Source organism: Solanum pennellii, chromosome 1 (assembly GCF_001406875.1).
Source record: "Solanum pennellii chromosome 1, SPENNV200".
Lineage (NCBI taxonomy): Eukaryota > Viridiplantae > Streptophyta > Magnoliopsida > Solanales > Solanaceae > Solanum > Solanum pennellii.
The window spans coordinates 100,693,796-100,707,811 of record NC_028637.1 but is presented as its reverse complement, the minus strand read 5'-3'; the positions used below and the strand labels follow the sequence as shown (position 1 = coordinate 100,707,811).

Here is a 14,016-nt window from a genome sequence, read left to right as displayed (position 1 = left end):
AAAATAAAAATATATATATATATATATATATATATATATATATATATAAAGAAAGCGAGAAGAAAAACACATTTTTGTGTGTTCAATTGAAGTACTAATAGTCTCTTTAAATTCGTAATATTTATACACTTTTGATCCTATTTTTTTTATATTTATTTTGTCCATAATTTTATGTATGAGCTATTTAATCATGTTTTTGTATATTAAGTAGAAGTTATGTATGAGATTTTGAGGGAAAAATGCATTGTTTTGTTTGTTTGAAATATTATTGCAACTACAGTAAGAACCTACTTTTGATTATCTAAATACATCATTTTACTGTTGATATATGATATATCAAGAAAATAATTTCCATCCTATTGTACGCTCAAATTAACGTGATGAATTTCTAGATTTTAAATTTTAAAAACAGAAGTTTGATTACAAATCAAAAGGGATGAAATTGTCGTCAAATTTGTCTTTTTTATTATTAAAATCAAGAGGTTCATCACATCAATTTTACATACATTGATACAGTTCTTTTTGTTATAGAGCCATGTGTGAATCTAATAAATTGATATAGTTTGACGACCAAAGATAGAATTTTAGTTTAGTTGTAATAATATTTTTATTAAATAGAATAAAACATTCTCTTCTCACCTTTTCTTACGTAGAATTGTTATTTATTCCAAGCGTATGAAAAATAATTAAGTATTTCATACATTATTAAAAATAAGTAAAAATTGAGAGAGGATTAAAAATGTACTAATATTATGAACTTAAGAAACTATTAATTTTGGTCTTAATCCAAAAACAAGAGACTATCTTCAAAATAAGTTAAAAGAACTTTGTAACTTTTGAGGTCAAATAAATAAATAAGGAATAATGTTTCCAAAATGATTAATTAAAATAAAACAAAAAGACATAAAAAAAAAGAAAAAAGGTGTGTGGAAGACAAGTCTCGTCTTGTTTTTGGTGGAATTTCACATTTTCACCTGCTTTAAGCCTAAAGGCCTCGCTACCTCCTCTTCATCATCTGCTTCTTCTTCTTCTTATACATCATCTTCATTGATTCGTCGTCGTTTTCTCACACCTAAATCGCACTCTTCTCTCTTCGTTCGACAAATCACTCACTCTCTCTTTCTCTCTCGACACCGACACTCCTTACAATTCATAATTTTATCAACTCATCATTCTTAGGGTTTGTGAACGAACGATTGAGTGGAATTGATACTTGAATTTTTCACTGTTTCAAATCAGAAGTTAGATCTTAATCTGTGAGGATTCAAAAGTAAAGTGAAGCAAATATGGATGCTGATTCATGGAGTGCTCGTCTATCTTCTGCTTCCAGGCGCTATCAATCTGCTTTTCAGTCTCGATCTGGTAAGTTTTTCCCTTTATCTGTTACAAGTTTCGGGGTTTTTAGGATTAAAGATTGGATTTTTATGCGGTTAATGTTGGTGTAGGAATGAAATGGGAGAATCTTGAGGCGGAAATGTTGATGGGTTTTGAGGAACTAGACGTGGATGATGATATAAGAGAGGAGTTCCCTTGCTGCTTTTGTTCAGAGTATTTTGATATTGTTGGTTTATGTTGCCATATTGATGATGAGCATCCTGTTGAGGCCAAGAATGGGGTATCGCTCTCTTTTCTCTTCAGTTGTTGTATGGTTCATATTCTTAGCTGTCTCTCTGGTGTAGACAAATTGGATATTTTGTTGTTTTACACTTAAATTATCAGGAATGTGTAGAAGTTGAACTTCTTTTCACCTGTTGGAAGATAGTTGATTGTTTTAGTTTACTAGCTGAAATTTCAAGTTATGATGGCATGATTTAACACAGTTGCCTTTGATGGTATTACATTTTTGTATGTAGTGTCGGGCGTTCTTGAGTGGTACAGAGACATGTATATGCCTCTGGCAACTGTTCTAGCATTTTCAGATGTCCGTGAACTCATGCTAAAGATGTTCTACCCATTGCTCTTGGTTGAGATTCATCTTGTTCTGATGCTCTCTCTCTCTCTCTCTCTATATATATATATATATATATATATATATATATATATATATTGGTTGAGGTGCTTTATACTAGTAATATATTTTGGTTGTCTAGTCAGAGATGTTATGTGGGTTGCTTAGATGTTAACTGTTCCTTGTGCTGATGTGTGTGTCTGTCTCTGAATCTTTCTGGAGGAGTGTTGGTGCTCGGGTGGGGTAGAATCCCTCTGAACTTGTTGTATGATAGTTTTCTCCTATCTGGACAGTTGTTCTCATTTGCTGATATGAGTACTCTGTCAAGAACATCTGATGCATATGGAAGCAATTTTTAGAACTAATTCCTCACAATTGCCTTCTCTGTGTAGGTTTGTCCGGTTTGCGCTATGAGGGTGGGCGTTGACATGGTTGCACACATTACCTTACAACATGGGAATATCTTCAAAATATCCTTTGTTCAGTATCTTAATATCATTTTTTGTGTTCATTATTGTGTAGTACCCTTTTGGTAGTTCTTTTATTTGTATACAGCGATGTCTTGTGCAAAAATGTCACTTAACATGAACATGGAGACAATTCCAAGCTTTGAAAGTTTCTCCAGATGGTTAAAGCATTTCTTTGTTAAATTAATTGGAGTGAACGTCCTCCACCAGTGGAGAATGTCAAACTCTTCCATTATCCAAAAAAAAAAAAATTCCTTTCTTGAGTGTGTTCAATTAAGCTCCTGAATCAAGATGGTTGACTGTTTAAGTAACTTTCTGGGGCTTTGGCCATTCGATGCAAGCAATTAATTGGTATTCTTTTTTGTAGGTTTCTGTATGTCAGTTTCTTTTAGGGGCCTTTAAGATGAGGTTCTCTGGTTTGGTGCTCACTGTTTTCTTCTCCTGGAAGAGTTGAAAATCTGCCCTCAAATTCTGATACCTTTCTCAGCCTTTTGGCTAAGATCAACTATTTGAAATTTGACGTAATTTTTTTGGGGCATTTTAAGTTATTTCAAACCTTTGGGCATTTGAAAGCAAGCTGCTAAATCCATCTAATTTAAAGGAATTTTCCATCTAAACTTCACTATCAAAGTGCACCTTCACATACATCTTTGACTCGTCTCAGTGACATACAATTTTATATTTTCATTCCATGTCAGTCTGTTAGAACATTCTGGGCATGCTTTAGTATTTGTCATTTATCATGGTCCTGGAACCCAAGGATCATTTTCTTGTACACAGAATGAAAGCACTCAAGATGCAGGTCTTTTGAAAGCTGATACTCTTGCTTAGGTTGCGTAGCTTCATAGTTGTGATCAGTGACAAGACTAGTTTTACTTCCTTTTCTTTTCTGGAGGTAGGGAGTTAACCTAGGGGTGTCTTTGTGATCCAAAACATGATAAAAAGCTGATCAACATAGCGTCTAGGGAGTTCTATTACTTTTCAAAATCCTGACATCATGAGAAAAAGAGGAACTAAAGTTTCCAATGCATTCTGGCTAATCTGTTTATTTTCTTATAATGCCTTGTGGTTCCTTGTTCATATCATACGGAAGAGTTAGATAATAATTAAATATTATCATGTTCATTTGTGAATTTATCAGTTGGTTAATATTGACATTTGGAGTAGAATTGTAGAGATCAGAGGTAAAATTTTGGGGTTAAGGGAAGGTTGAATCATGTTGGTAATGATGTCCCTTCCAGTTTTGCGGAGGCCATAATCTCTATTTGCTCCTCCCATCTTCTTCCCTTATGTTGACAAATTCTATATTCGTGGTGGAGTGTGACAATGAGGGACTCCAATTAGCTATTTTGAGTTCCTTGACTTCAGCTTACATGCAGCGCAAGAGGAAATCTCGCAGACCTGGTTCTCATTCAACACTTTCCTTATTAAGGAAGGAACTACGTGAAGGAAATTTGCAGTCTCTATTTGGAGGGTCTTCATGTGTAGTTCCCTCAACTAGTACTGCGCCAGACCCCTTGTTGTCATCATTCATTTTGCCAATGGGTGATGATTTCAAGAGTGTTCAAACACGTTGTCCTGCTGAAACAATCTCAGCCAAGAAAAGCTCAGTAGTAACATCCTCAGAAAGGTATGTATTTTGTCCTTTTCTGTGCTCTGGTACAGTAGCTTCTTGTAAAGACTTATATAGAGATGCTACCAACTTGTATAATTAAGTGAAAACCGTTTAGATCTTTCAGAATAGGACCTTGTACTAAATGTTTACCTATAAGAACATGTCTGCCCAAGCTTCAGGGCTTTAGCTCAATCAACAAAGGTTGAGAGACTTGTGAGTTGTGACTTACGCAACATGTTTGAGCCCTGCAGCAAGTGAACTAAGTCTGGTATTCAAGTGAAGGAAGAGGGGCAGACCCATTATCCCAGAGTTTTGATGGCAGTGGTTGGAGCCTGGAGGTTTGAGTTTTGACTGTGATACCCCACCCTTGGTGGTAGCTTTAGAATAGAAGTCACCTGTGGTACTTGTGGAAAGACTGTGCGAACACCTCTAACTTCTGGGTGAAGTGCTTAGGGCTTTGACCATAAGTACCTGGTTCTTTTGTTCCAAGCTGTATGTCATCAACCTTTTGATTAGGTACAGCCGTACATGTATTGTGGTTAGTCATATTCTTTTAGAAGAACAAACACAAGTGATCTAACATTAATTTGTTTTAGTCGTCCTGGTAATTTAAGGTAGGAATGGGAATAAAAACCGGAAAAAAGAGACCGATTTCAGTTCTTCGGTATTCGGTTTTAGGGTCCTGAAACCAATTTCTTTGTCATGAGAGGAAGCAAGAGTGAGAGCTTTGAACTGGCACTCAATACATGAGAGAAGAAGTGTGACTTCCTTGAAGAGTTTTGACAGTTAGTAGAAATCTGTCTCACTCTCTCTATCTATATGCTCCTCTCATTTTCATTTGATTAATGCAAGAAAAGAGGAAGGAAGAGTGGTGAGTAGAAGCAGTAGTATGCAATGACTATTTATACTAAGAGCAAAGGAAAAGGAGATTCTAAAAGCAGCTTTTTTATTTTTTCTACGTCATCGATCATCATCATCAGTGGACGAGGACATAGTTCTGCATTTCCGTTTCCACATTGTTTTCATGATCTCCATGACTGAAGAACCGAAATGGACCAAATTAGAAAAAACAAATTGAACTAATTTTGGTTCGGTATTGGGTATGCACCCGTGAAGAAGCGAACCCAATGTAGTTTGGTATAATTTGAGTGTGCTAAAAGTATCTGGTTACTGCTTTTGAGCTGCATATAGTGAAGCAGGCAGAAGTCTGAAATTTTTGCTAACATAATTTCTGCCTTCTATTCATGCTTAAGGGATTAATGGTCAACTAGAATTCTGCTAGACCCGCTCTTATTGGTGGCTTCTATCAACTTGTGACATGAAATGGAAATCACTGTTTTCTATGGTCAAATAGACCGGAATTAAAGTTTTTATTTTCATAAATGAATTAGTGGTGTTATTATTGGGTTGTTCTAGTATAGTGTACCTTAGGATATCTTTGTTATCAGTTCCTTCGATAGAAAACTTCCGAAAAAGCAGAAGAGAAATAGTTATCCTTTTTTGTTTTTTTTTTGCTTTATAATCTGATGAAGGGAATAGGAATCTAAGACGTCTTTACCATGATATATAGTATCTTCCTTATTGTTCCGTTACTTTTGGATCTTATAATATCTAGCACTGGGTATTTGTTTTTGCAGGAAAGTTCNCGAAAAAGCAGAAGAGAAATAGTTATATATATATATTTTTTTTGGTTTATAATCTGATGAAGGGAATAGGAATCTAAGATGTCTTTACCATGATATATAGTATCTTCCTTGTTGTTCCGTTACTTTTGGATCTTATAATATCTAGCACTGGGTATTTGTTTTTGCAGGAAAGTTCAAGAGGCCCCATTGTCAATCAAGGATCAAGAGGAGAAGGCAAAGAGGAGTTCGTTTGTTCAAGGATTGCTATTGTCTACCATTCTGGATGATAATTTATAGAGGTTGACATGAATGCTGCCCAAGGTTCACCAGTCTACTGATAAATCCGTGTGGTTAGTGATCCAGCACAGTGTGCATGCTGGCACAATTGTAATCCAACCGTGGAATAAGATGTAGTGATCCATGTAATCTATCTTGTTGTTTGTAGGATTTAGTTTTTAGGCAACAGACTTTTCATGTATCTTCTTTTATTGCAGCTCATGCTACCATAAAGAATATAATAAATGTTCAAGTTGGTTTTAACTCTCTCTCTTCATCTCCTTGCCAATCAAATAGTGCCCCTAAGAACATGCAGTTTAACAATATTGGCGTGGAAATTAACGTGACAATAAGATGCAGCCTATGGCATTTATCCAACTCCCGAAAAGCAGTAACTGGCACGGTCATGCCATGCCATCTACAAGTGAACAGTAAGTTGGGGGAGATTTACGCCAGAAAGAACCAGTTACAACTTGCAACAAGAAAAACAGCAGTTACCATTGTCAATGGTAAATTTCCAACATATCCAAACAGCTGAGTACCAATCTCGGATAACAAATTGGCTAATAAATAACAATGGCAACAACAGTGGTTGCATATTTTTGACAACAATCAAGGAATCTTTTGTCAGTTAAGCGTGGTATACAAGTGTAAAGCTGAAAAATCTATCCTAACAAATGGATCTGTCCGGCATGGTCAATGGGCAGAAAGAATGGCTAATGCTATTTCTGAGAAGTCGCACATCAAATCCCACTGCTTCAACAAACAGCGTGTCTTCTATACTCGTGATTTCAATCAAAAGAGGCAAGAGTACAGTGATCCTCAACAGGGGAGATTTGGCTGCCAGCCTGTCTCCCAATTTAATTACAAATTATGGTAGACTGCACAGGGGGCTTCACTTCACCATGCTCGAGCACATGCAGCTAAAATTGTCTTCTAAGAGTGCTGGGCAATGTCCTTGAAGGTACTGCAGGCTGTACCAAAGCATATAATACACGAATTTAATTGTTCATAGTACAAAAAAGTCAAACAACAAAGAAAAAGAAGATAATACGGCATTATTCATCAGCAATAGCAGAGGAAATGTGTAACCGCACTGCTCTAAATACAATATCCTAGCCCAGTGAAGACCCTCCAAAATTCTGATCAATTCGACTAATGAGAAAATATTAAAAAGACATGAGTCATGTTTATGCTTCACTTGCATACAGAGAGCTTGGAGTGTAAGCAACAGCAGGGCTAAACATATTCTCCAGATTTTTTATTGTCTAAACCAGATTTTGAATAACTTCTAAAGATTCCAGTAATTCCTTATCTAATTAAAGAGCTCACCTCTCTAAATTGACAAGGAGAAGTGCTAGAATCAGGCCCAACATTAGATCTGCTGCTACTGCAGGGATGGAGTTGCTGATGAACCAGATTAAAATTGAAACTTGCATCAGTCCCTTGCAATTCACTTTCCAAAAATTCACCAAAAAAACTTTGTGATGATGTAGAGGCTCCATTCAAATTCAGTTGCCCACTCAAATGACTTGCCCTCTCGGGTACAAGGTTCGGATTTTGAGAGAAATGAGCATCACTCTCCAGTTGCCTTCCTCGGAAAAATGAATTATGAGGTACTGCCCTATGTGCTATAGCAGGTTGATTTGCTAATTCTCTACTTCGAGCAATTTGAGAGCCAAAGAGACTATTCCCTGATACAGCACCCGAGGTCCCAGCAATATTACCAAGTTGTCTCCTCCTGTTATTAAGGAGTTGATGTATTTGCCGTTGTATTCTGCGCCGGTCAGAAACTGTAAATGCCCCAATCCCAGAAGCTAGAGAAGAAACTTGACCATCTCGCGGAGATTGAAAATCACCTGATTCTTCGGTCAAAGGGGTATCAGGAACATACATTTCATTAAGATCAAACGTTTCTCTCACATTCGCAACAGGAGGTGACCCAACAGAAAAACTGCCGCTTGTTCTATTATCAGGCATAGGATTCAGATTCTGTGGGTTTAAAGAAGCAAGAGCAGTTGGTCGACAGCTTTCACAGTACCAGTTACCTTCAGGTACTTCATGTCCAAGACCAACACAATAAGTATGCGCAGGCGAATCACAGAGATCACAAAGTAGCATAAGAGCATCATCCCCACCTTGCTGACACTCTGTACATAATACATTTTCGTACGGGTCAAGGTAACCCCTAAGCTCCTCTTCAGATGGTTGATAAACCTATATACACAATTTAAACATTGACTACAGTTAGAAAATTTGGTGTTTTGTAATAAATGAATACTCAGGTTTACCTATAAATAAATGCACAGAAGCAAAAAGGGGATGTACCTGATCACGTTCAGGGACTTGAATAGCCACAGTCCTCAAATCAAAGCCAGTGTCTGACCTTGCAGGCTTACTGATTGTCACAAACCTTTGCTTGCATAGTGGGCAACGAGATTCCACTTTGGACCACTCCATGATACAAGCAAAACAAAAGTAATGACTGCAGCAATTCAATGTCCCTCTAACTGTTCTCTTACCTTCTTCAGACAAACATATGCCACAAATTTGCTTTCCGGCTTCAATCTTTAACTCCTCCATCTTTTCTTTAGCCTTTCTTGCAGGATGTTTTCTTTGTAGACGTGGAGCTTCCTCTATTAGTGATTTTTTCAAAGATGCTGAGCCCCTCCAAGTTGTAACCAAGCTCCTGCAAAAATTGTTAGCCTCTCTGACTTGTTCCCTCTCTTCTTCAGAGATGGTAAACTCACGTTCAGATGATCCAGAACTCGCAACAAAATCAGAATCAGAATCTACTGTTAGTCTCTTTCTTTTTCTCCTCTGACCTGCATTCTTTTTGTTCTTTTCTTTCATGGTTGGATCGACGTCTATGAACTCCTCGTCATTTTCAGATCTTGCTTTCCTTCTCAATTGCCGTCTCTTTAGTGGTTTCTTTCTTGTGATCTTCTTCAACTTTTTGTGGTTTCTATTTCTCTTCTGTACTCTGGCAGTGCCCTTACGTGACCGTGGCTTGGCTGAGTACTTTATCCCTTCCATTTCTGGAAACTCTTCCTCTTCTTCTTCGTCCAAGCCATCTGGAGTGAATTCCTCATCATCGTCATCATCTTCGTCATCATCTTTGGTAGAGCCCTTACACAGCCGTGGCTTGCTCGAATTCTTCATCCCTTTAGTTATTGGGATATCCTCCTCTTCATCCAAGCTAACTGGAGTGAATTCCTCATCATCCTTGTCTTCTTCATCATCGTCCTCGTAATCATCTTTGGCAGTGGCCTTACGCCTCCGTAGCCTGCTTGAATTCTTCATCCCTTTCATTACTAGAAAATCCTCCTCTTCGTGCAAGCCATCTGAATTTAATTCCTCATCTTCTTCATCTTTGACAGTGCCCCTACGTAACCATCGCTTGCTAGAATTATCCGTCCCTTGCATTACTGGAGACTCTTCTTCTTCATCATCTTCATTATCCAAGCAATCTGGTGTGAAATCCTCGTCTTCATCTTTAAAAGTGGCTTTACATAACTGACGCTTGCTAGAATTATCTGTCCCTTCCATTACTGGAGACTCTTCTTCTTCTTCATCCAAGCAGTCTGGTGTGAATTCCTCATCATCTTCATCTTTGACAGTGCCCTTACACAACCGTCGCTTACTAGAATTGTTTGTCCCTTTCATTACTGGAAACTCTTCTTCATCATCCAAGCAATCTGGTGTGAATTCCTCATCATCTTCATCTTTGACAGTGCCCTTACGCAACCGTCGTTTGCTAGAATTATTTGTCCCTTTCGTTACTGGAAACTCTTTTTCTTCATCCAAGCAATCTGGTGTGAACTCCTCATCATCTTCATCAACTTCATCATCGTCATCATCGTCTTCTCTATATGAAACTCTCTTTCTCTTTCTAGACTTCACAGTTCCTTTTTCTTTTCTGCTTGGTGCTTTTGACCGAGCAACCCTTTTCACCTTCCTCGTCTTCAATTCCTCCTCCTCATCTTCATATTCACCTAAACTCTCTTCTGAATCATCTCCAACAAAGGAAGAATATCCATCGTCTGACTCATCAAACTCCTCATCGTCATCAACTGTGTAATCCTCATCTGACTGATCTGAAGCTCTATATGTGGATCCAGCCTTTCTCCTATCACTAGTCTTGCGTCCACCGTTGCCTCCCCTCGCCATCCTTTCTCACACCCAGGGGGAGCACAAACCGACAACTTGAATCAGATCTAACTATGTGATGATAATCCCATGTACCACTAGATCCACCGCTTAATTAGACAAGGAAGTGAATGCACCTGAAGCACAAACAACCCATCATTTGCTATGTAAAGTAAAGCCTCCACAACACAAGCTCAAAATCATGCACTTTTACTACTTCCAAGTTCTTCCAACAAATACCCCAATACAGCTTACAAATCTGCCTATTTGCAGTTACAAAATTACCTAGATTAGCATGGGACTTCTTAAAATCTTAACATTCTACTACAAGTTTCATCCAAATAAAGTATCAAATCAACTAAAAATAAATCAATCAAACACCCTAAAAATCAAAATTTTACTCAGAAATAGAAAGAATTGATCTAGCTAAATACATAAATAAAACCCCAAAGATCATAACCTTAACCCTAGATCACGATACTAGCACTAATCCTCACATAATTCCCAGCAAAAAAATCAATAAATTAGTATTAAATTCAAACCCAATAAACACAAATTCCCAAAATTCAGATGGAACAGTAAAAAAACAAAAACAGATAACAAATCTCAACAATCAATAGATTACCAAACAAACAAAACCCAGAGTTTCCTTATTGTTTTTTTTTCTTTTACAAATAAAAGGGGAAAAAAATAAATATAGATAGGTTATGGTAAGTACCTGAGAAAAGAAGAGGAGGCAAAATCGGCAAAACCCAAAAAAATATAAAAGAGAATTATCTTGGCTATATATAAAATCGAAAACCAATCCAATTTTTTTTAAAAAGAAAAAAGAAAAAAGTAAGCGGTGGGATGAAATTTGAAGGAAATAATAAGAGGGTCACCTAAAGAATCTGTATTTGTATTCTTTACTACTTTTCTCATATTTTTGTCTTTCTATATTCTATATAGGTAGAAGAGATGTGTTTTTAAAATATTAAACATTATTGCAATAATAAAGTAAAGCATCTATTATTAGAAGGTTTTTCGGAGATTTGATTTCATAAATTTATTTTAAATTTTTATATACAGTTGATAGATTTTAATTATTCATAAATTTAAAATATATATATTTTTAATTAATTTCATATTTTTCGAGTGGTCGTTGGGCCCAGACACTTTTATAAGAAGCAAGTTGGATGTAAAGCTATTGGTTGGGGATATATATGAATTTCCATATTTGCCCTCTGTGATGTTGAGAGCAGCTCAACTGCTCTTTTGACTTTGGGCTCACTAAGTTGGTTTTATTCTATGAGGCTTATGGGCCTTTAGAATGAATTTGGGCCCAATAAGTTACCACAAGTTATTATTAGCTTAATTAAATCAAAGTTTCACAAATAGCCACTTTTTGGCTCTGTCTTTGAAAAATAGTTTCAAACTTTATAAGTAAATGTAAAAACGTTATGACATTAGCTATTTTCAAAGGAAAAATTAAAAAGTGGCTAGTGTGCGTTATTTCTACGGAGGTATTACTGTTATAAAGCTAGACAACGATTCTTTAATGGGCAACTTTCACATATAGCAAATAAAAAATTCATATTTGTATGCTATAGCAAAGTTTGCATAATTGTGCTCCATAGCAAACTAGAAACTGTATAATTCGCTATACATATACAGTTGAAGCAAATTATATAAAACGAGAAAGAGAGAAATTACATACAATTTAAAAATTGTATAAAACGAGAAAGAGAGAAAGACAAAAGAAACTGGGCAGGAGAGTATTTTTATTGTATAATTATAAGTGTATAGGATGAAAATATATGTACTTGCATGTGTATATACAATTTTCTCACACTTTATACAAACAGAAACGTAATTTATACATTTCACTTCTGTTTGTATAAGTGAGAAAGGCGAGGGTGGCGAGCGAGATTTGGCAGAGTGGCGAGCGAGATCTGGAAGAGAGGAGAGAGAGAAACAAAAATATATGTATTTATACAATTTTCTCTGCTTTATACAATTAGAAACAATTTTTATACACTTATGTTTGTATAAAAAGTGAGGAAGCGAGCGAGAAATTGGAAGAGAGTGGCGAGCGAGATATTTGGGAGAGAGGCGCCTGGCAATATTTTACAAACGTTTGCTATGGAGCACAACTAAATCAAACCCTAGCTACTTCATTTATTTTAGGTTATTAGTTTGCTATTATATACAATTTTCTCTAATTAAATGATTGTTCATTGCTAAAAGCCTAAAACTATTATGTTCCAACTATGGATATTGGATCAACAAGCCCAATGATAGAAACTATCCTTTATGCACCCAGCCATTTTTCAATTGGATCCTCTGATTTGAGTAGAAGAAAAAAAATTATCAGTTTTACACAATATGCATTATGGAAGTATCATGTTAAGAGTGTACCAATTCAGATATCCACGATCAAGATGTACTGGATTCTCTTTCGGATAGGCCTGAAAAGGAGTTTATCCATCTCATTAACCATCGATGTGGGACTTTTGTCATTCTTTAAAACCCCACCTCACGCCCAGTGTTTAGCATCTAGTGTGTGGGCGATTTTGATTTTGGGGGACGGACCCTGCTCTGATACCATGTGAAACTAGGTGTTAGGCCTAACTCATACCGCAAAAGCTAGCTCAAAGGGAGGAGATTTGCTCAAGCCTTATAAGGAGTCCACTCATCTCATAACAATCGATGTGAGACTTTTGTCATTCTTAAACAACTATCTTTATATACTCTTTCACTTTAGGTAATGATTTTACGAAATTAACTTGTTAAAAGATTGGCATTTAAGTCTGCACCCATGTTAAAATATAGAGCTCAACAATAAAAGATTTCTATAGGGTATAGCTAGTATGCATGCATATACTTAAAAGAATTTCTTAGACCACAACAAATTATATAAATAGCTTATTAAACTAATATGACAAATCATTTTAATTAATGCATGCTTAATTTGGAATAACTTTATTTTTGTCTCAAGAACCATTCTTTTTCCCGTCAAGCAAGGCTTTTTGAGATGTTATATATGTTGAGTTGTCCTTGTTAAGTGAATAGTGTTGATGACAGCCATATGCATTGTATAATTAGCCAAAAGTTTGGGACCAATTTTGAGGTCTTAACTTTAAAAAGTTGGTTAGATAACAAAAAATATATATATAGAAGAAGTGGACCATGCATGTTGAAACTGAGCTAATTAGGATTGTGAATAAAGATGTTTTTTCATTATCCTTTGATATAAATTGGGACCTTTGTCCTTTTAAAGGAAAACAGCCCCATTGAGGAGGAATGAGGAGCATTGGGATAGTCTATTCCTTAGATTATATACTGTCACCCAACTTCTCATTTTTGTCAGAGTTTGTGTCACTTAATTAATTACTTTATTATAATTTTTGACAAGTCATTGCCTAATTATTTAAACTAAGAGTACCTAAAGTTGCATATGTGAACTCCTATCTCTTGATATTGATTCGAAATCATATCAATAAAATTGAAAATGCTTATCATATGAGCAATTCAGTCAAGTGCATTGAACTTAAAATTATTTGTAAGAGGGAAAAAGATGGTCCACTAAGAAAAGAAAACATGGAACTGAGAAGCTACGAGTCACTCTCATTGAATTACCATAAGATGGGAAGAATCATGTCATGTATTTAGTGGGAACCATTTGTTAGTTTTCTTAAATATTATTACTCCTAATTAATATTAATTTTATTTTAAATAGAAAGATGTGGCTTTCTGACCTTCTGCAACCTGGGACCACCTTAAAATGGACCCTGGTGATTAGAAAATAGTAACATGTTTTAATTAATTTAAAGTAGTTAACGTTGGCTGGATTAATAGGTTTGTATTGAAACCAGCGTTTCAAAAAAACGTTTTTGAGGCGAATTTCAGGGTGAGTCCTGGAATGGTGCGTATCAAAAACGTTTTGGGACGTAAATG

General features: G+C 36.0%; 2 protein-coding genes across 4 annotated transcripts; one reads left to right on the top strand and one right to left on the bottom strand.

Moving 5' to 3' along the window:
• The first annotated feature begins 924 nt into the window (after positions 1-924).
• On the top strand, positions 925-6,198 carry LOC107007822 (protein DEHYDRATION-INDUCED 19 homolog 3). Its single transcript, XM_015206617.2, has 5 exons — positions 925-1,362; positions 1,446-1,615; positions 2,341-2,418; positions 3,789-4,045; positions 5,844-6,198. The coding sequence occupies exons 1-5, from the start codon at positions 1,287-1,289 to the stop codon at positions 5,950-5,952; spliced, it is 690 nt and encodes a 229-aa protein (XP_015062103.1). The 5' UTR covers positions 925-1,286; the 3' UTR covers positions 5,953-6,198.
• Positions 6,199-6,409: 211 nt separating this feature from the next.
• Positions 6,410-10,967, bottom strand: LOC107007013 (ABC transporter F family member 4-like). 3 transcript variants are annotated; one of them, XM_015205493.2, is made up of 4 exons: positions 10,799-10,967; positions 8,260-10,343; positions 7,264-8,148; positions 6,410-6,905 (listed from the first exon to the last, which is right to left on the bottom strand). In XM_015205493.2, the coding sequence occupies exons 2-4, from the start codon at positions 10,099-10,101 to the stop codon at positions 6,855-6,857; spliced, it is 2,778 nt and encodes a 925-aa protein (XP_015060979.1). In that variant the 5' UTR covers positions 10,102-10,343; positions 10,799-10,967; the 3' UTR covers positions 6,410-6,854. The 3 variants fall into 3 exon arrangements, with proteins under 3 accessions (XP_015060979.1, XP_015060984.1, XP_015060989.1); XM_015205498.2 differs by having other exon boundaries at positions 8,260-10,217; XM_015205503.2 differs by lacking the exon at positions 10,799-10,967 and adding an exon at positions 10,706-10,726 and having other exon boundaries at positions 8,260-10,217.
• Positions 10,968-14,016: the final 3,049 nt, after the last annotated feature.

What these genes read in the sequence shown, in the direction of transcription:
- LOC107007822 (XM_015206617.2), top strand. Translation starts at nt 1,287, where the DNA reads ATGGATGCTGATTCATGGAGTGCTCGTCTATCTTCTGCTTCCAGGCGC. An exon ending in TGCTTTTCAGTCTCGATCTG is followed by an intron (nt 1,363 to 1,445) that starts GTAAGTTTTTCC and finishes ATGTTGGTGTAG; the next exon opens with GAATGAAATGGGAGAATCTT. An exon ending in GTAGTAACATCCTCAGAAAG is followed by an intron (nt 4,046 to 5,843) that starts GTATGTATTTTG and finishes TTGTTTTTGCAG; the next exon opens with GAAAGTTCAAGAGGCCCCAT.
- LOC107007013 (XM_015205493.2), bottom strand. Translation starts at nt 10,101, where the DNA reads ATGGCGAGGGGAGGCAACGGTGGACGCAAGACTAGTGATAGGAGAAAG. An exon ending in AAGTCCCTGAACGTGATCAG is followed by an intron (nt 8,149 to 8,259) that starts GTACATCCCCTT and finishes TTGTGTATATAG; the next exon opens with GTTTATCAACCATCTGAAGA. An exon ending in CTCCTTGTCAATTTAGAGAG is followed by an intron (nt 6,906 to 7,263) that starts GTGAGCTCTTTA and finishes GCTTTGGTACAG; the next exon opens with CCTGCAGTACCTTCAAGGAC.